The sequence below is a fragment of the Oncorhynchus nerka genome, linkage group LG9a, assembly GCF_034236695.1.
Source record: "Oncorhynchus nerka isolate Pitt River linkage group LG9a, Oner_Uvic_2.0, whole genome shotgun sequence".
Taxonomy (NCBI): Eukaryota; Metazoa; Chordata; class Actinopteri; order Salmoniformes; family Salmonidae; genus Oncorhynchus; species Oncorhynchus nerka.
Genome location: NC_088404.1, coordinates 17539277 through 17561870, shown reverse-complemented (window position 1 = coordinate 17561870; position 22594 = coordinate 17539277). Strand labels below are relative to the sequence as shown.

The 22594-nt window shown below is 44.4% G+C and overlaps 1 protein-coding gene across 1 annotated transcript in view; it reads right to left on the bottom strand.

Moving 5' to 3' along the window:
• Nucleotides 1-22594, bottom strand: part of LOC115124429 (cystic fibrosis transmembrane conductance regulator-like) — an 88220-nt gene that overhangs the window by 23927 nt on the left and 41699 nt on the right. Inside the window, exons 13-18 of the mRNA XM_065022377.1 lie at nucleotides 10506-10600; nucleotides 9235-9321; nucleotides 7874-8426; nucleotides 4354-4614; nucleotides 3990-4118; nucleotides 1042-1079 (exon numbers count right to left, since the gene is read on the bottom strand). Of these exons, the coding sequence (XP_064878449.1) occupies nucleotides 1042-1079; nucleotides 3990-4118; nucleotides 4354-4614; nucleotides 7874-8426; nucleotides 9235-9321; nucleotides 10506-10600 (1163 nt within the window). The remainder of the gene's footprint in view (nucleotides 1-1041; nucleotides 1080-3989; nucleotides 4119-4353; nucleotides 4615-7873; nucleotides 8427-9234; nucleotides 9322-10505; nucleotides 10601-22594) is intronic.

Sequence of the window (22594 nt, the reverse complement as noted above, 5' to 3'; positions counted from 1 at the left end):
CTTTACACATGTGTGTATAAGGTAGTTGTTGTGAAATTGTTGGATTACTTGTTAGATTTTACTGCATCGTCGGAACTAGAAGCACAAGCATTTTGCTACACTCGCACGATGTGATAAAAACATTTTTTTAAACATCTGCGTATGTGACAAATAAGATTTGATTTGACGTGTTATCACGCTGTTCTGAGCTGTTTACATGTGATCAGGCTGATCTGAGCTGTTTACATGTGATCAGGCTGATCTGAGCTGTTTACATGTGATCAGGCTGATCTGAGCTGTTTACATGTGATCAGGCTGATCTGAGCTGTTTACATGTGATCAGGCTGATCTAAGTTGTTTATACGTTATCACGCTGTTCTGAGCTGTTTACACGTGATCAGGCTGATCTGAGCTGTTTACATGTGATCAGGCTGATCTGAGCTGTTTACATGTGATCAGGCTGTTCTGAGCTGTTTACACGTGATCAGGCTGATCTGAGCTGTTTACACGTGATCAGGCTGATCTGAGCTGTTTACATGTGATCAGGCTGATCTGAGCTGTTTACATGTGATCAGGCTGATCTGAGCTGTTTACATGTGATCAGGCTGTTCTGAGCTGTTTACACGTGATCAGGCTGATCTGAGCTGTTTACACGTGATCAGGCTGATCTGAGCTGTTTACATGTGATCAGGCTGATCTGAGCTGTTTACATGTGATCAGGCTGATCTGAGCTGTTTACATGTGATCAGGCTGATCTGAGCTGTTTACATGTGATCAGGCTGATCTGAGCTGTTTACATGTGATCAGGCTGATCTGAGCTGTTTACATGTGATCAGGCTGATCTGAGCTGTTTACATGTGATCAGGCTGATCTGAGCTGTTTACATGTGATCAGGCTGAGCTGAGCTGTTTACACGTGATCAGAATGATCTGAGCTGTTTACATGTGATCAGGCTGATCTGGGTTTCTTTTGGTGGACACTACTTGTTTACCATTGTAGGCTGATCATCCTAGTTCCTTGTGATGAATATTATAGCACATGTGAAAACAAACAAGTACTTACTCTGTGATAAGAAATATCCCCAGGACAGAGCCAGCAACCTACAGCACACAATAAACACAGTTAGACTGAGGGTGGCAACAGCATATGCATTGAAATAATAATGTCAATAAATGCAATTATGACCCAACAGGGACCCTCTAGTCTAGCGCTCCCAGACATCAGTCCACATTCTTGTTCAAGAATCTGGAAAAGTCCAGAAATGCTGGAGTTGAGTTTAGGGATTCTCTAATACAGTATCGTTATGGGTTAATTGTCAGATTCTCCCTAGGAGAGTTGGGTGTAGAGTCAGGCGCAGGAGAGTAAAAATTACAAGAAGGGCATTTATTTACAAGTCCATCAAAAGAACAGGCACAGCACCACAACAACAGCCACTAACAAAAACAGGAATGCAGTCCAGTAGAACACGGAGGAAACCACTCCTCTAACTAAGCTAACATGTAGGAAACAGTCCAGTAGAACACGGAGGAAACCACTCCTCTAACTAAGCTAACATGTAGGAAACAGTCCAGTAGAACACGGAGGAAACCACTCCTCTAACTAAGCTAACATGTAGGAAACAGTCCAGTAGAACACGGAGGAAACCACTCCTCTAACTAAGCTAACATGTAGGAAACAGTCCAGTAGAACACGGAGGAAACCACTCCTCTAACTAAGCTAACATGTAGGAAACAGTCCAGTAGAACACGGAGGAAACCACTCCTCTAACTAAGCTAACATGTAGGAAACAGTCCAGTAGAACACGGAGGAAACCACTCCTCTAACTAAGCTAACGTGTAGGAAACAGTCCAGTAGAACATGGAGGAAACCACTCCTCTAACTAAGCTAACGTGTAGGAAACAGTCCAGTAGAACACGGAGGAAACCACTCCTCTAACTAAGCTAACATGTAGGAAACAGTCCAGTAGAACACGGAGGAAACCACTCCTCTAACTAAGCTAACGTGTAGGAAACAGTCCAGTAGAACACGGAGGAAACCACTCCTCTAACTAAGCTAACATGTAGGAAACAGTCCAGTAGAACACTGAGGAAACCACTCCTCTAACTAAGCTAACGTGTAGGAAACAGTCCAGTAGAACACGGAGGAAACCACTCCTCTAACTAAGCTAACATGTAGGAAACAGTCCAGTAGAACACGGAGGAAACCACTCCTCTAACTAAGCTAACGTGTAGGAAACAGTCCAGTAGAACACGGAGGAAACCACTCCTCTAACTAAGCTAACGTGTAGGAAACAGTCCAGTAGAACACTGAGGAAACCACTCCTCTAACTAAGCTAACGTGTAGGAAACAGTCCAGTAAAACACCTGTTCAACAGACAAACAAAACGCAACCCCAAACCAATGACAGATACACAAACAATCCCGCACAAACCGTAGAGGGTAGGGCGAGAATAAATATCCCACTGATTAACCTAAACTAGACACAGGGGCGGCAGGTAGCCTAGTGGTTAGAGCAGTAGTAACCGAAAGGTTGCAAGTTCGAATCCCCGAGCTGACAAGGTATAAAACTGTCGTTCTGCCCCTGAACAAGGCAGTTAGCCCACTGTTCCTAGGCCGTCATTGTTGGTTAAACTTGCCTGGTTAAATAAAGGTAAAATAGAAATAAAATAAACCCTAACCCTAATATAACATCTTTCCTCTAAGACAGTACCATAAGGGGTAATATAACATCTTTCCTCTAATACAGTACCATAAGGGGTAATATAACATCTTTCCTCTAAGACAGTACCATAAGGGGTAATATAACATCTTTCCTCTAATACAGTACCATAAGGGGTAATATAACATCTTTCCTCTAAGACAGTACCATAAGGGGTAATATAACATCTTTCCTCTAAGACAGTACCATAAGGGGTAATATAACATCTTTCCTCTAATACAGTACCATAAGGGGTAATATAACATCTTTCCTCTAAGACAGTACCATAAGGGATAATATAACATCTTTCCTCTTAGACAGTACCATAAGGGGTAATATAACATCTTTCCTCTAATACAGTACCATAAGGGGTAATATAACATATTTCCTCTAAGACAGTACCATAAGGGCTAATATAACATCTTTCCTCTTAGACAGTACCATAAGGGGTAATATAACATCTTTCCTCTAAGACAGTACCATAAGGGGTAATATAACATCTTTCCTCTAAGACAGTACCATAAGGGGTAATATAACATCTTTCCTCTAATACAGTACCATAAGGGGTAATATAACATCTTTCCTCTAAGACAGTACCATAAGGGGTAATATAACATCTTTCCTCTTAGACAGTACCATAAGGGGTAATATAACATCTTTCCTCTAATACAGTACCATAAGGGGTAATATAACATCTTTCCTCTAAGACAGTACCATAAGGGCTAATATAACATCTTTCCTCTTAGACAGTACCATAAGGGGTAATATAACATCTTTCCTCTAAGACGGTACCATAAGGGGTAATATAACATCTTTCTTCTAAGACAGTACCATAAGGGGTAATATAACATCTTTCCTCTAAGACGGTACCATAAGGGGTAATATAACATCTTTCCTCTAAGACTGTACCATAAGGGGTAATATAACATCTTTCCTCTAATACAGTACCATAAGGGGTAATATAACATCTTTCCTCTAATACAGTACCATAAGGAGTAATATAACATCTTTCCTCTAAGACGGTACCATAAGGGGTAATATAACATCTTTCCTTTCCTTAACTGACTGACTATCAGTGACTGAAATAACAAGAGAAAAACTGCTGATGCACAACCACATTTTGAAATGCACCTTGTGTATTCTACTATTCTAACTCACAACATTAAGTTAAGACCCAGACTGAGTTCCACCCTAAAATAAAAAAATATTGATCCGAGGGCCTTGAAAAGCGGGGCCACAGACCGCGGGCAGCCAGTTGCCTATCCTTGCTCTACAGTATCTCCGAGTCAGGGATCATCTAAAGCTATCATTACCTCGAGAGCGAAGATGAGGAAGATAAAGATGAGGACGTAGACCAGGTTCCTGTTGGTGAAGATGTAACGCAGATAGGTGTTCCACGACGTCGTCTCAAACACGTTCTCACGCTCGTCTGCAAAGCATTGCTACAAAGAGACAAAAGAGATACGTCAAATTAATTACTGAAGCCTAGCTGTCTTTGTGTTTTGTCTTCAAACGTTTATGTTCAAACTTTACTTTGAAAAAGGTGGTTCAAACACTGGTGAACATTCTATGACGTCCCTTTGGCAACTCCTTGATCCTAACCATAACCTCCATGTGCTCTTAAAGACCTGCAGCTACAGGGGGAAACGTCCAAGCTGCTGCCTTCACTGAACCTACCTCCATGTCCTCCTCATCCACATCCTCACTGATGTCATAGACACTATCTTTGGACAGGCGTCGCGCGTAGATGTCCAGCTCAGAGGCCAGCTCGCACTGCGGCGTGACGGACAGCTTCTTCCTGAAGGATGTCTGGAGCTGCTCCCTCCTGCCCTGCCCCTGTGCGTTGGTGATGAACTGCAGCACAGACTGGCGCCGCTGCCCGCTCAGGTGCTGCAGACCGTCGTGGTACAGGTTCCCCCGGGGCAGCGACTCTTCCACCTATAATCAAATCAAATTAAACTTAGATTTTTTTGTATATATTTAGCCTTTATTTAACCAGCTAAGTCATTGAGAACACATTCTCATTAACAACGACCTGAGTTTATTTGTGATTTGTACAGGATACAGCGAAGTAGTGTAAACACGTCTACATACAAGCTCTCGTGTCATACAGTGTAACAGCTATAAAACACAATAAGACCAAGTTCAATTGTCACGTGCCCCGAATTCAACAGGTGTAGACTTTACAGTGAAGTGCTTACTTACGAGCCCCTAACCAACAATGCAGAGTTTAAAAGTATGCCACAATTTTGTTCAATAAAAAAGGAAATAGTAACACAAAAACAATAAAGAGGCTGTATACAAAGAGTACCAGTACCAAGTCAATGTGCCGGGGTACTAGGTAGTAGAGATAATGAAGGTAATACAGTATGTATGCATGGGTAGGGGTACAAGTGACTAGGCAATCAGGATATATAATAAACAGAGTAGCAGCAGCGTATGTGAAGTGTGAAAGTGTGTCTATGTGTGAGTGTGCATGTGAGTGGTGTCATGACATTGCGCTTTTCTGCAATTCCTAATAAAACCCAACTTTGAGAAATTATCACCAGACCATGTTTTTTTCCATTTGGAGAGGACAAAGGTTGTAGACCATTGTTGAATCTTTTAACCATACCACGTGGTTAAACTCTTAGACTATCGATACTGACAGAATAAGAACAAGTCTTTGATATTAATTACTGGTCTGCAGCTAGGAATCATTGAACGCGAAGAACGACAACCGCCGAAACATCCATTCTATAACAATCCCCTCTAACCAATAACTATCCAATAACTATCCCCTCTATCCAATAACTATAACTATCCTCTCTAACCGAGAGAGAGAGAGAGAGAGATCGAGAGAGAGAGAGAGAGAGAGAGAGAGAGAGGACGAAACTCTCCAAAAGAAACAAACTTTTCACCAGCGATCAAGACGACACACTGAGCGTAAATATATATATTGATTGCAATTGTTTCCGAGTGAGTGAGCGTTCATGTGCAAAGGATTAGCATTTCATTTGTTATAATTATTAACTCTGTAGTGACTTCTTAGTCGACCCCCACTTCCCCTTTTGTCTAAAAAGCCGCCATGCCGGTTTAGCCCACTAGGGCACATTCTCATTTCATGTAACCACATTTACCTTGTTTGTTTATGCATTTCTGTGAATTACTTAGTTAGTAATAAATGAATGATTTAAGACAATTGATGTATGGATGACTCATAGTGAAGACTGGGTTCGTGCAGATAACCAACCATTTACGACGTTTGGAATGAGACTAACGTGATGTAAAGTAAATAATTCATTAATTCGAAGACTAATTGATCAGATAAAATATCTGAAAAGTTATTTTAGGAAATGATAACTTTGTAATCTGAATATTTTTCCTTGGTGCCCCGACTTCCTAGTTAATTACAATTACATGATTAATCAGTTGATCGCGTAATACTAATTACAGAGAATCTTTGATAAAAACTATAAGTCTTCAATTTAATGATAGTAAAGACACGACAGTGGTGTCAAGATGCATGTTCGTGAGCGTATGTGTTTTGTGTGTGTGAGCATATGTAGTGTGTGTATGTGTGTGTTGGAGTGTCAGTATAGCATGTGTGAGTGTGTGAGTAGAGTCTAGTGAGAGTGCATAGAGCCAGTGCAAAACAATGAAGATAAATAAATAAATAATAGGGGGGGGGGGGGGGGTCAATGTAAATTGTCCGGGTAACCATTTGAATCACTATTATGGCTTGGGGTTAGAAGCTGTTCAGGTGCCTTTTGGTCCCACACTTCACATGCTGGTATCGCTTGCAGTCTATGATGCCTGGAGTCTTTGACCATTTTTAGGGCCTTCCTCTGACACCACCTGGTATAGAGGTCCTGGATGGCAGGGAGTTTGGCCCAGTGATGTATTGGTCGGTACGCACTACCCTCTGTAGAGCTTTGCGGATGCCGAGCAGTTACCGTACCAAGCAGTGATGCAGCCAGTCAAGATGCTTTCAATGGTGCAGCTGTAGAACTTTTTGAGGATCTGAGGGCAGTGTGGAGTGTGGATCTGTAGGGGCGGTATTCAAATTGGAGTGGGTCCAGGGCTTCTGGGATGATGGTGTTGATGTGAGCCTTGACCAGCCTTTCAAAGCATTTCATGGCTACAGATGTGAGGGCTACAGGCCGTAGTCATTTAGTCAGATTACCTTGGTGTTCTTAGGCACAGGGACTATGGTGATTTACTTAAAACATGTAGGTTTTAGAGAATGGTCAGATAGTGGTTGAAAATGTCAGTGAACACACTTGCCAGCGCATGCTCCGAGCACACATCCTGGTAATCTATCTGGCACTGCGGCCTTATGAATGTTAACCTGCTCAAAGGTCTTACTCACATCGGCTATGGAGAGTGTGATCACACAGACATCCAGAACAGTTGGTGCTCTCATGCATGTTTCAGTGTTGCTTCCATCGAAGTGAGCATAGAAGGCATTTAGCTCGTCTGGTAGGCTTGCGTCACTGGGCAGCTCTGGGCTGGGTTTCCCTTTGTAATCCGTGATAGTTTGCAAGCCCTACCATATACGATGAGAATCAGAGCCGGTGTAGTAAGATTCGGTCTTAGTCCTGTATTGATGCTTTGCCTGTTTGATGGTTTGCCTCCTCTGACGAGGAGGAGTAGTAAGGATCGGAGGACCAATGAGCAGCGTGGTACGTGTTCATGCTCTTTATTAAAACAAGCACGTGAAACGACACGTGAAATACCCAACTGAAACAGTGAAATAACCAACTGAAACAGTTCCGTGTGGAACACACAGACACAGAAAATAAACACCCACAAAACACAAGTGGGAAAAGGCTACCTAAGTATGATTCTCAATGAGAGACAACTAACGTCACCTGCCTCTGATTAAGAACCATACCAGGACAAACGCAAACACAACATATAAAACGGAACATAGACAAACCCACCCAACTCCCGCCCTGACCATACTAAAACAAAGTGCCGGAATCGGTTTGTGGTGGTAAATAGACAGCTATGAAAAATACATATGAATTCTATCTTGGTAAATGGTATGGTCTATAGAGCATCATGAGGTATTCTAACTCAGGCGAGCAGAACCTCGAGACTTCCTTAATATTAGAGATCGCACTCCAGCTGTTGTTAATAAAGAGACACCCTCCTCTGACCTTACCGAACTCTAAGAGCACTATGTAAATAAAAAATAGAAAGGCACCCTCACCTGATCATCCTCGGGCACCACAGAGAACTTCCTCTCCGACAGCTCCCGCACGCCATCCTCGATGGTAGTGGACCCTGGGGTTGGAGCCTGGCTGTTTTGGGGCCCAGTACCGATGAAGGAGAACTTACGTGCCGTTGCTAATGGATTTAAGATAATCGACTGTTTACGTTTCTCCACCACTGTGAGACCGTCGCCCCCGGCGATGGTGATGCCTTGAGGTCCCGTGTTGCCGTTGATGACCGAAGGCGGGGGCTGGCGGAAGGACTGGCGGATGGGCTCGTGGCCACGGAGGACAGCGGATTCGTCGATGGAGACACGTCGGAGGGTCTCGGTGAGGATGGAGCTGCGGCGTTCGGCTTTGATGTTGTCGTAGGCCTCCAGGCCCAGGAGCAGGGAGCTAAAGTCTGGTCTCTTGGCCTGCAGCTGGGAGAAGGAGCCGTAGAAGTAACACACTCCGTTGTGAAGCAGAAGGATCTTGTCTGCTCTCTTAAGGTGGTCCAGCTTACTGGTGACCACGATACGAGTCTTGGAGGACATCAGTTTACACAGACACCTGGCAAGAGAAAATACGTGTATCCTTTGTTTAGTTTATCAACCTTTACTTTAACAGACAGGCATGAAGTGACCTTTGGAAAACATGTAGTTTCCTAGGAACGCGAAGAGATTCACATTGTAAAAAAAGTTTCACATTGCTGTTCAATCATGTGCTTGCCCTCATTTCTGAGAGGAAAGATGCTGATAACACAAATGTCTGAAAATTAGATCAAAGTTCATGAATGTCAGACACAAAGTTACATTTCCGCAAAAAGCCCACACCTCACCACCTAACCCAATTGCTCAATAGGTCAAAGACAACACGACCTTGATCTTAACCTTCTCTCTTCACCTTAACCATTTACCCAGCCCATCCCCCACCCTCATCTCCCAGACTCAGCCCATCCCCCACCCTCATCTCTCAGACCCCAGCCCATCCCCCAACCTCATCCACCAGACCCCAGCCCATCCCCCAACCTCATCTCCAGACCCCACCCTCATCTCCCAGACCCCAGCCCATCCCCCAACCTCATCTCTCAGACCCCAGCCCATCCCCCAACCTCATCCACCAGACCCCAGCCCATCCCCCAACCTCATCTTCCAGACCCCATCCCACCCCCACCCTCATCTCCCAGACCCCAGCCCATCCCCCAACCTCATCTCCCAGACCCCAGCCCATCCCCCAACATCATCTCCCAGACCCCAGCCCACCCCCCCACCCTCATCTCCCACCCCCACCCTCACCTCCCAGACCCCAGCCCATCCCCCAACCTCATCTCCCAGACCCTCGCCCATATGAAAGCTTCAGTGTTGAGCCACAGACAGACCTCTCAAAGATCTCTTTCTCCGTCACAATGTCCAGGTGGGTGAAAGGCGAATCCAACAGGTAGAGGTCAGCATCCTTGTACACGGCTCTGTAAAAGCACACGCACACACACACACATACACACACACACACACACACACACAGACACACACACACACACACACACAGACACACACACACACACACACATAGAGATGCACACTCATACACAGATACACAGAGATGCACAAACACAAATATAATTGGAAGTAAGTAATAAATCAAACAGGCATCTAATTAGGAAGTCAAGTCCTAGTGGGATTCAATTCAGTTTAAGTGATACATCTGGCCAAACTGGCAGTGATGCTCTCAGTTAAGTGGGAGCAAATGGATACCGGGACAATAAAACCAATAAATAATGCATATGTTCAGAATGTTGGACTAGACATAGAGATTTAATGGGAGTAAAAAAACGTCTGCAGAAGCACCAGAAATATTAGATCATAAAACACTACAGTTATAGGAGCTGGACTAGATGTCTTCACGGATCCACCCGAACCCGAATACCCGAGACTCGAGCGACTTTTTGCTCGGGTCCTGGTCAGGTCCTGTTTGATTGTCATCGAGTCTCGGGTCTATGTAGCTACAGCTGATAAACACGAGTGGATCCGACCAGGGTTCTGCATATATTACTTATAAAGCCCTTTTTACATCAACAGATTTCACAAAGTACATATACAGAAACCCAACTTAAAACCCCAAACAGCAAGCAATGCAGATGCATGCCTAGAGCATATTAAGTTTACCCTAATAAGGTTCATTTATTGACTTATAGAAGGCCTAGCCAACATATAAAGGCCTATTCGTTAACCAGAAGAGCAATTTGACTGATAAATATATTTTTTTGGTCACTCGGTCCAATCGGGTCTGTTCTGGGTCTGGTTGTTGTTGGGTCCGTTCAGGTCTGACTTTTTGGACCCGATAAGACCTCTAAGCTGAACAATGAAAGCATTGATACTGTAGTAATCATCTTTTTCATGGGGCATTATGACCAGGAATCACTATCCATACACTGTCCCATACATTTAACGAGTCTCAACACTAGTCATGACTTCAAAAAATCAACCACAGTGTTTTGCCGAGTAGATCATAGAATGAGTGACTCAACATATTGTGGGTCTTTTATAATGAACGGGGGAGATTTAATGAATGAATGTTGCCATGGTGACAGACGGTGAAAGGTGCTGGGGGTGAGTGATGCTAAAAGACAGGTATGTGCCTATAGGTACCTACCTGGCCAGACCTATCCTTGCCCTCTGACCTCCACTAACGGTCACCCCTCCCTCCATAAGGGGCGTCTTGTCTTTCTCCGGCAGCAGGGCCAGATCCTGAGGCGAGAGCAGCGAGGGTTTAGATACATGTTTGAGATGCACACACACAAATCAAAAGCTGAAATATGAAATGTAGGGGAGTAGGGACATCATAGCCCTACTAAATGTAGGGGAGTAGGGACAACATAGCCCTACTAAATGTAGGGGAGTAGGGACATCATAGCCCTACTAAATGTAGGGGAGTAGGGACATCATAGCTCTACTAAATGTAGGGGAGTAGGGACATCATAGCCCTACTAAATGTAGGGGAGTAGGGACATCATAGCCCTACTAAATGTAGGGGAGTAGGGACATCATAGCTCTACTAAATGTAGGGGAGTAGGGACATCATAGCCCTACTAAATGTAGGGGAGTAGGGACATCATATCTCTACTAAATGTAGGGGAGTAGGGACATCATAGCCCTACTAAATGTAGGGGAGTAGGGACATCATAGCTCTACTAAATGTAAGGTAGGGACATCATAGCGCTACTAAATGTAGGGGAGTATGGACATCATAGCCCTACTAAATGTAGGGGAGTAGGGACATCATAGCTCTACTAAATGTAGGGGAGTAGGGACATCATAGCTATACTAAATGTAGGGGAGTAGGGACATCATAGCCCTACTAAATGTAGGGGAGTAGGGACATCATAGCTCTACTAAATGTAGGGGAGTAGGGACATCATAGCTCTACTAAATGTAGGGGAGTAGGGACATCATAGCCCTACTAAATGTAGGGGAGTAGGGACATCATAGCTCTACTAAATGTAGGGGAGTAGGGACATCATAGCTCTACTAAATGTAGGGGAGTAGGGACATCATAGCCCTACTAAATGTAGGGGAGTAGGGACATCATAGCCCTACTAAATGTAGGGGAGTAGGGACAACATAGCCCTACTAAATGTAGGGGAGTAGGGACATCATAGCCCTACTAAATGTAGGGGAGTAGGGACATCATAGCCCTACTAAATGTAGGGGACTAGGGACATCATAGCTCTACTAAATGTAGGGGAGTAGGGACATCATAGCTCTACTAAATGTAGGGGAGTAGGGACATCATAGCTCTACTAAATGTAGGGGACTAGGGACATCATAGCTCTACTAAATGTAGGGGAGTAGGGACATCATAGCCCTACTAAATGTAGGGGACTAGGGACATCATAGCTCTACTAAATGTAGGGGAGTAGGGACATCATAGCTCTACTAAATGTAGGGGAGTAGGGACATCATAGCCCTACTAAATGTAGGGGAGTAGGGACAACATAGCCCTACTAAATGTAGGGGACTAGGGACATCATAGCCCTACTAAATGTAGGGGACTAGGGACATCATAGCTCTACTAAATGTAGGGGAGTAGGGACATCATAGCTCTACTAAATGTAGGGGAGTAGGGACATCATAGCTCTACTAAATGTAGGGGACTAGGGACATCATAGCTCTACTAAATGTAGGGGAGTAGGGACATCATAGCCCTACTAAATGTAGGGGAGTAGGGACATCATAGCTCTACTAAATGTAGGGGACTAGGGACATCATAGCTCTACTAAATGTAGGGGAGTAGGGACATCATAGCTCTACTAAATGTAGGGGACTAGGGACATCATAACCCTACTAAATGTAGGGGACTAGGGACATCATAGCTCTACTAAATGTAGGGGACTAGGGACATCATAGCCCTACTAAATGTAGGGGACTAGGGACATCATAGCTCTACTAAATGTAGGGGACTAGGGACATCATAGCCCTACTAAATGTAGGGGACTAGGGACATCATAGCTCTACTAAATGTAGGGGACTATGGACATCATAGCCCTACTAAATGTAGGGGACTAGGGACATCATAGCTCTACTAAATGTAGGGGACTAGGGACATCATAGCTCTACTAAATGTAGGGGACTATGGACATCATAGCTCTACTAAATGTAGGGGACTAGGGACATCATAGCTCTACTAAATGTAGGGGACTAGGGACATCATAGCTCTACTAAATGTAGGGGACTAGGGACATCATAGCTCTACTAAATGTAGGGGAGTAGAGACATCATAGCCCTACTAAATGTAGGGGCGTAGGGACATCATAGCTCTACTAAATGTAGGGGAGTAGGGACATCATAGCTCTACTAAATGTAGGGGAGTAGGGACATCATAGCTCTACTAAATGTAGGGGAGTAGGGACATCATAGCTCTACTAAATGTAGGGGAGTAGGGACATCATAGCCCTACTAAATGTAGGGGACTAGGGACATCATAGCTCTACTAAATGTAGGGGAGTAGGGACATCATAGCTCTACTAAATGTAGGGGAGTAGGGACATCATAGCTCTACTAAATGTAGGGGAGTAGGGACATCATAGCTCTACTAAATGTAGGGGACTAGGGACATCATAGCTCTACTAAATGTAGGGGAGTAGGGACATCATAGCCCTACTAAATGTAGGGGAGTAGGGGCATCATAGCTCTACTAAATGTAGGGGACTAGGGACATCATAGCCCTACTAAATGTAGGGGACTAGGGACATCATAGCCCTACTAAATGTAGGGGACTAGGGACATCATAGCCCTACTAAATGTAGGGGAGTAGGGACATCATAGCTCTACTAAATGTAGGGGACTAGGGACATCATAGCTCTACTAAATGTAGGGGAGTAGGGACATCATAGCTCTACTAAATGTAGGGGACTAGGGACATCATAGCCCTACTAAATGTAGGGGACTAGGGACATCATAGCTCTACTAAATGTAGGGGACTAGGGACATCATAGCCCTACTAAATGTAGGGGACTAGGGACATCATAGCTCTACTAAATGTAGGGGACTAGGGACATCATAGCCCTACTAAATGTAGGGGACTAGGGACATCATAGCTCTACTAAATGTAGGGGACTATGGACATCATAGCCCTACTAAATGTAGGGGACTAGGGACATCATAGCTCTACTAAATGTAGGGGACTAGGGACATCATAGCTCTACTAAATGTAGGGGACTAGGGACATCATAGCTCTACTAAATGTAGGGGAGTAGGGACATCATAGCCCTACTAAATGTAGGGGCGTAGGGACATCATAGCTCTACTAAATGTAGGGGAGTAGGGACATCATAGATCTACTAAATGTAGGGGAGTAGGGACATCATAGCTCTACTAAATGTAGGGGACTAGGGACATCATAGCTCTACTAAATGTAGGGGAGTAGGGACATGATAGCTCTACTAAATGTAGGGGAGTAGGGACATCATAGCTCTACTAAATGTAGGGGAGTAGGGACATCATAGCTCTACTAAATGTAGGGAGTAGGGACATCATAGCCCTACTAAATGTAGGGAGTAGGGACATCATAGCCTACTAAATGTAGGGGGCCTACTAAATGTAGGGGGGACATCATAGCTCTACTAAATGTAGGGGACTAGGGACATCATAGCCCTACTAAATGTAGGGGACTAGGGACATCATAGCCCTACTAAATGTAGGGGACTAGGGACATCATAGCTCTACTAAATGTAGGGGACTAGGGACATCATAGCCCTACTAAATGTAGGGACTAGGGACATCATAGCTCTACTAAATGTAGGGGACTAGGGACATCATAGCCCTACTAAATGTAGGGGACTAGGGACATCATAGCTCTACTAAATGTAGGGGACTAGGGACATCATAGCTCTACTAAATGTAGGGGACTAGGGACATCATAGCCCTACTAAATGTAGGGGACTAGGGACATCATAGCCCTACTAAATGTAGGGAGTAGGGACATCATAGCTCTACTAAATGTAGGGGACTAGGGACATCATAGCTCTACTAAATGTAGGGGGCTCTACTAAATGTAGGGACATCATAGCTCTACTAAATGTAGGGGACTAGGGACATCATAGCCCTACTAAATGTAGGGGACTAGGGACATCATAGCTCTACTAAATGTAGGGGACTAGGGACATCATAGCCCTACTAAATGTAGGGGAGTAGGGACATCATAGCCCTACTAAATGTAGGGGCGTAGGGACATCATAGCTCTACTAAATGTAGGGGAGTAGGGACATCATAGCTCTACTAAATGTAGGGGAGTAGGGACATCATAGCTCTACTAAATGTAGGGGACTAGGGACATCATAGCTCTACTAAATGTAGGGGACTAGGGACATCATAGCCCTACTAAATGTAGGGGACTAGGGACATCATAGCTCTACTAAATGTAGGGGACTAAGACATCATAGCCTACTAAATGTAGGGGACTAGGGACATCATAGCCCTACTAAATGTAGGGGACTAGGGACATCATAGCCCTACTAAATGTAGGGGACTAGGGACATCATAGCCCTACTAAATGTAGGGGACTAGGGACATCATAGCTCTACTAAATGTAGGGGACTAGGGACATCATAGCTCTACTAAATGTAGGGGACTAGGGACATCATAGCTCTACTAAATGTAGGGGACTAGGGACATCATAGCCCTAATAAACATAGGGGACTAGGGACATCATAGCTCTACTAAATGTAGGGGACTAGGGACATCATAGCTCTACTAAATGTAGGGGACTAGGGACATCATAGCTCTACTAAATGTAGGGGACTAGGGACATCATAGCTCTACTAAATGTAGGGGACTAGGGACATCATAGCTCTACTAAATGTAGGGGACTAGGGACATCATAGCTCTACTAAATGTAGGGGACTAGGGACATCATAGCTCTACTAAATGTAGGGGACTAGGGACATCATAGCCCTACTAAATGTAGGGGACTAGGGACATCATAGCTCTACTAAATGTAGGGGGGACATCATAGCCCTACTAAATGTAGGGGACTAGGGACATCATAGCATCTACTAAATGTAGGGGACTAGGGACATCATAGCTCTACTAAATGTAGGGGACTAGGGACATCATAGCCTACTAAATGTAGGGGACTAGGGACAAAGCTCTACTAAATGTAGGGGACTAGGGACATCATAGCTCTACTAAATGTAGGGGACTAGGGACATCATAGCTCTACTAAATGTAGGGACATCATAGCTCTACTAAATGTAGGGGACTAGGGACATCATAGCTCTACTAAATGTAGCTCTACTAAATGTAGGGGAGTAGGGACATCATAGACTAGGGACTAGGGACATCATAGCTCTACTAAATGTAGGGGACTAGGGACATCATAGCCTACTAAATGTAGGGGACTAAATGTACTAAAGGGGACTAGGGACATCATAGCTCTACTAAATGTAGGGGGACTAGGGACATCATAGAGTAGGGACATCTACTAAATGTAGGGGATAGGGCTCTAGCCCTACTAAATGTAGGGGACTAGGGGCCCTACTAAATGTAGGGGACTAGGGACATCATAGCTCTACTAAATGTAGGGGACTAGGGACATCATAGCTCTACTAAATGTAGGGGACTAGGGACATCATAGCCCTACTAAATGTAGGGGACTAGGGACATCATAGCCTCTACTAAATGTAGGGGACTAGGGACATCATAGCTACTAAATGTAGGGGACTAAATGTAAATGTAGGGGACTAGGGACATCATAGCTCTACTAAATGTAGGGGACTAGGGACATCATAGCTACTAAATGTAGGGACTAGGGACATCATAGCTCTACTAAATGTAGGGGACTAGGGACATCATAGCTCTACTAAATGTAGGGGACTAGGGACATCATAGCTCTACTAAATGTAGGGGACTAGGGACATCATAGCTCTACTAAATGTAGGGGACTAGGGACATCATAGCTCTACTAAATGTAGGGGAGTAGGGACATCATAGCTCTACTAAATGTAGGGGACTAGGGACATCATAGCCCTACTAAATGTAGGGGACTAGGGACATCATAGCCCTACTAAATGTAGGGGACTAGGGACATCATAGCATCCTACTAAATGTAGGGGACTAGGGACATAGGGACATAGCCTACTAAATGTAGGGGACTAGGGACATCATAGCTCTACTAAATGTAGGGGACTAGGGACATCATAGCCTACTAAATGTAGGGGACTAGGGACATCATAGCTCTACTAAATGTAGGGGCTCTACTAAATGTAGGGACTAGGACATCATAGCTCTACTAAATGTAGGGGACTAGGGACAATAGCTCTACTAAATGGGGACTAGGGACATCATAGCTCTACTAAATGTAGGGACTAGGGACATCATAGCCTACTAAATGTAGGGGACTAGGGACATCATAGCCCTACTAAATGTAGGGGACTAGGGCCCTACTAAATGTAGGGACTAGGGACATCATAGCTCTACTAAAATAGGGTAGCTCTACTAAATGTAGGGGACTAGGGACATCATAGCTCTACTAAATGTAGGGGACTAGGGAAATGTAAAGGGGACTAGGGATGTAGGGAGTAGGGACATCATAAATGTAGGGAGTAGGGACATAGCTCTACTAAATGTAGGGGACTAGGGACATCATAGCCCTACTAAATGTAGGGGACTAGGGACATCTAAATAGGGACATCTACTAAATGTAGGGGACTAGGGACATCATAGCCCTACTAAATGTAGGGACTAGGGGTAGGGACATCATAGCCCTACTAAATGTAGCTCTACTAAAGGGGACTAGGGACATCATAGCCCTACTAAATGTAGGGGACTAGGGACATCATAGCTCTACTAAATGTAGGGACTAGGGACATCATAGCCCTACTAAATGTAGGGGACTAGGGACATCATAGCCCTACTAAATGTAGGGGACTAGGGACATCATAGCTCTACTAAATGTAGGGGACTAGGGACATCATAGCCCTACTAAATGTAGGGGACTAGGGACATCATAGCTCTACTAAATGTAGGGGACTAGGGACATCATAGCCCTACTAAATGTAGGGGACTAGGGACATCATAGCCCTACTAGGGGGGACATCATAGCTCTACTAAATGTAGGGGACTAGGGACATCATAGCCCTACTAAATGTAGGGGACTAGGGACATCATAGCCCTACTAAATGTAGGGGACTAGGGACATCATAGCTCTACTAAATGTAGGGGACTAGGGACATCATAGCTCTACTAAATAGGGGTAGGGACATCATAGGACTAGGGACATCATAGCCCTACTAAATGTAGGGGACTAGGGACATCATAGCCCTACTAAATGTAGGGGACTAGGGACATCATAGCTCTACTAAATGTAGGGGACTAGGGACATCATAGCTCTACTAAATAGGGGACTAGGGACATCATAGCCCTACTAAATGTAGGGGACTAGGGACATCATAGCCCTACTAAATGTAGGGGAGTAGGGACATCATAGCTCTACTAAATGTAGGGACTAGGGACATCATAGCCCTACTAAATGTAGGGGACTAGGGACATCATAGCTCTACTAAATAGGGGACTAGGGGACTAGGGACATCATAGCCCTACTAAATGTAGGGGACTAAATGTAGGGACATCATAGCCCTACTAAATGTAGGGGAGTAGGGACATCATAGCTCTACTAAATGTAGGGGACTAGGGACATCATAGCCCTACTAAATGTAGGGGACTAGGGACATCATAGCTCTACTAAATGTAGGGGACTAGGGACATCATAGCTCTACTAAATGTAGGGGACTAGGGACATCATAGCCCTAATAAACATAGGGGACTAGGGACATCATAGCTCTACTAAATGTAGGGGACTAGGGACATCATAGCTCTACTAAATGTAGGGGACTAGGGACATCATAGCTCTACTAAATGTAGGGGACTAGGGACATCATAGCTCTACTAAATGTAGGGGACTAGGGACATCATAGCTCTACTAAATGTAGGGGACTAGGGACATCATAGCTCTACTAAATGTAGGGGAGTAGGGACATCATAGCTCTACTAAATGTAGGGGACTAGGGACATCATAGCCCTACTAAATGTAGGGGACTAGGGACATCATAGCTCTACTAAATGTAGGGGACTAGGGACATCATAGCCCTACTAAATGTAGGGGACTAGGGACATCATAGCCCTACTAAATGTAGGGGACTAGGGACATCATAGCTCTACTAAATGTAGGGGACTAGGGACATCATAGCTCTACTAAATGTAGGGGACTAGGGACATCATAGCTCTACTAAATGTAGGGGACTAGGGACATCATAGCTCTACTAAATGTAGGGGAGTAGGGACATCATAGCTCTACTAAATGTAGGGAGTAGGGACATCATAGCTCTACTAAATGTAGGGGAGTAGGGACATCATAGCCCTACTAAATGTAGGGGACTAGGGACATCATAGCTCTACTAAATGTAGGGGACTAGGGACATCATAGCCCGACTAAATGTAGGGGACTAGGGACATCATAGCCCTACTAAATGTAGGGGACTAGGGACATCATAGCTCTACTAAATGTAGGGGACTAGGGACATCATAGCTCTACTAAATGTAGGGGAGTAGGGACATCATAGCTCTACTAAATGTAGGGGAGTAGGGACATCATAGCTCTACTAAATGTAGGGGAGTAGGGACATCATAGCCCTACTAAATGTAGGGGACTAGGGACATCATAGCTCTACTAAATGTAGGGGACTAGGGACATCATAGCCCGACTAAATGTAGGGGACTAGGGACATCATAGCCCTACTAAATGTAGGGGACTAGGGACATCATAGCTCTACTAAATGTAGGGGAGTAGGGACATCATAGCCCTACTAAATGTAGGGGACTAGGGACATCATAGCTCTACTAAATGTAGGGGACTATGGACATCATAGCCCGACTAAATGTAGGGGACTAGGGACATCATAGCTCTACTAAATGTAGGGGACTAGGGACATCATAGCCCTACTAAATGTAGGGGACTAGGGACATCATAGCCCTACTAAATGTAGGGGACTAGGGACATCATAGCTCTACTAAATGTAGGGGACTAGGGACATCATAGCCCTACTAAATGTAGGGGACTAGGGACATCATAGCTCTACTAAATGTAGGGGACTAGGGACATCATAGCCCTACTAAATTTAGGGGACTAGGGACATCATAGCTCTACTAAATGTAGGGGACTAGGGACATCATAGCCCTACTAAATGTAGGGGAGTAGGGACATCATAGCTCTACTAAATGTAGGGGACTAGGGACATCATAGCCCTACTAAATGTAGGGGACTAGGGACATCATAGCTCTACTAAATGTAGGGGACTAGGGACATCATAGCTCTACTAAATGTAGGGGACTAGGGACATCATAGCCCTACTAAATGTAGGGGACTAGGGACATCATAGCCCTACTAAATGTAGGGGACTAGGGACATCATAGCTCTACTAAATGTAGGGGACTAGGGACATCATAGCTCTACTAAATGTAGGGGACTAGGGACATCATAGCCCTACTAAATGTAGGGGACTAGGGACATCATAGCCCTACTAAATGTAGGGGAGTAGGGACATCATAGCTCTACTAAATGTAGGGGACTAGGGACATCATAGCCCTACTAAATGTAGGGGACTAGGGACATCATAGCTCTACTAAATGTAGGGGACTAGGGACATCATAGCCCTACTAAATGTAGGGGAGTAGGGACATCATAGCCCTACTAAATGTAGGGGAGTAGGGACATCATAGCTCTACTAAATGTAGGGGACTAGGGACATCATAGCCCTACTAAATGTAGGGGACTAGGGACATCATAGCTCTACTAAATGTAGGTGACTAGGGACATCATAGCCCTACTAAATGTAGGGGAGTAGGGACATCATAGCCCTACTAAATGTAGGGGAGTAGGGACATCATAGCTCTACTAAATGTAGGGGACTAGGGACATCATAGCCCTACTAAATGTAGGGGACTAGGGACATCATAGCCCTAATAAACGTGTTGAGGAAAACAAAATGAAAAGTTCAATACCTTATTGTTTACATCTGTGTTAACAGACATAACAGACAGAGATGGCAGCTAAAGAAATCTATGACTTCTGAAAGAATGTTGACAACAAACTGGGCAAAGACTCAATTCAACGTCCCCTAGTTTTTCTGTCCAGTGTTTAAATGGGAAATTAAATTAACCTGTTGAAAATGTACAACTTGTTGAGTTTTGCAAATCCAATTCCTTTTCCACATTGGGATACAGCCGCAGCGTAATCAAATCACGTGTCTTTAAAGCTATTTAAAAAAGCTATTTACAGTATAAGTACCAAGCTGAAAGATACAATGGTTTGATTTCAAAAGTCTAATAGCACCACATCAAAAATACTAAACCAGAAACACTGAAACATAAAAGGAGTATAAAAAACGATCACAGCTGAGGATAAATAAATTCATTATTAACTATTTCAAACACAAACGTCTGACACACATGTACACCAACATGTAAAATAATGAATGGAGTCAGACAGTGATGAGTCTACCATCATAAAACCGCCTACCTTTTTTAATGCTACTTCCGCTGTCCAAAAGGAAGGCATTGGGAATTAAGTTAACATGTTGTTTAACAGGTCTTAAAACACAGCAAGTGGAAAAAGGCACCTTGTGTGTCTCATACTGAACAAAGCCACTGCATTCGTTCCAAATGGCACCCTGTTCCCTATATAGTGCCCTTCTTTTTGAACAGTAGCCTGGTCAAAAGTAGTGCACTTTATAGGGAATAGATTTGGAACGTGTCCGCTGTTAGGCTGGAGCTGAAACCTACAAGCTAACCAAGGGCAAATGTGTCAAATCCATGGGGTTTACAAGACACAGCCCACCAATGGTAGATGTCTGGTCCTGGGACAGGCCACAATAGTCTGCAGCACAATCACAAGCCCTACTAAACACAGTCTGATTCGTCTGGGCACACAGAAACAGGTGTCTCTCTTTTCTCTCTGTCTCAGACCACGTACACCAAATTGCTTTTGCCATATTACTCACTTTGAGAGATTTCATATTCATGACTCTTCTAAAGTCGCTCAATTGACAGTGTGGATAAAGGTAGACGTTGCAGTTACATACGAGGGAATGGTCACTATCGTGAGCTGTCAAAGCGATTAAATATGTTCATACAGTAGTGTTTGCTTTAAACACACTCTGATGTTGGTCAAACAGCCATTGTGTAACACACCATCCACTTTATATGTGGCAAATCATCAATACCCCAGGGCATGAGTGGTGCCAATTGGCCACTCTAATAATTTTCACACCTTCTCAAAAGTCAAAATGTAAAACCAATGATAACTACTGTATAGTAGCTCTGCTGCCCAGGGTTTCTGGTCAGGTCATGTAGTCAGGAAAAACTCCTGATCCTAAATATATACAGATACACAGATTGACAATGAGTGCTAGTCTAATCTACATCAATGCCTGTGTCTCTGAGCAAGCTGATATTCCGTCCCAATGACATAATGTGGTGCATCCATGGCAACGGGAGTGTCTGGGACAGTAATCCAGTGACACGGCCCCCCTGCTGAGGCAGCACTTTGAACACACTGCCCAAGACTTAACAATGGGGCTCCACAAAGGGATGGGACGACATTGTGTGTGTGTGTGTGTGTGTGTGTGTGTGTGTGTGTGTGTGTGTGTGTGTGTGTGTGTGTGTGTGTGTGTGCACAAACTGGAGAAATATGACACATCAACGCCTCACAAAGGCTACTGGGTAGACAGTCAAGTAGAACATATGAGTCAAGGGAGAAGGAGAGAGAATTGGGTTGGGAATGAGAGAGTAGCAACAGAACAGGGGCAGGTTGAGAGAGTAGCAACAGAACAGGGGGAGGTTGAGAGAGTAGCAACAGAACAGGGGGAGGTTGAGAGAGTAGCAACAGAACAGGGGAGGTTAGCAACAGAAAAGGGGGAGATTGAGAGAGTAGCAACAGAACAGGGGGAGGTTGAGAGAGTAGCAACAGAACAGGGGGAGGTTGAGAGAGTAGCAACAGAACAGCGGGAGGTTGAGAGTAGCAACAGAACAGAGGGAGGTTGAGAGTAGCAACACAACAGGGGGAGGTTGAGAGTAAAAACAGAACAGGGGGAGGTTGAGAGAGTAGCAACAGAACAGGGGAGGTTGAGAGAGTAGCAACAGAACAGGGGGAGGTTGAGAGAGTAGCAACAGAACAGGGGGAGATTGAGA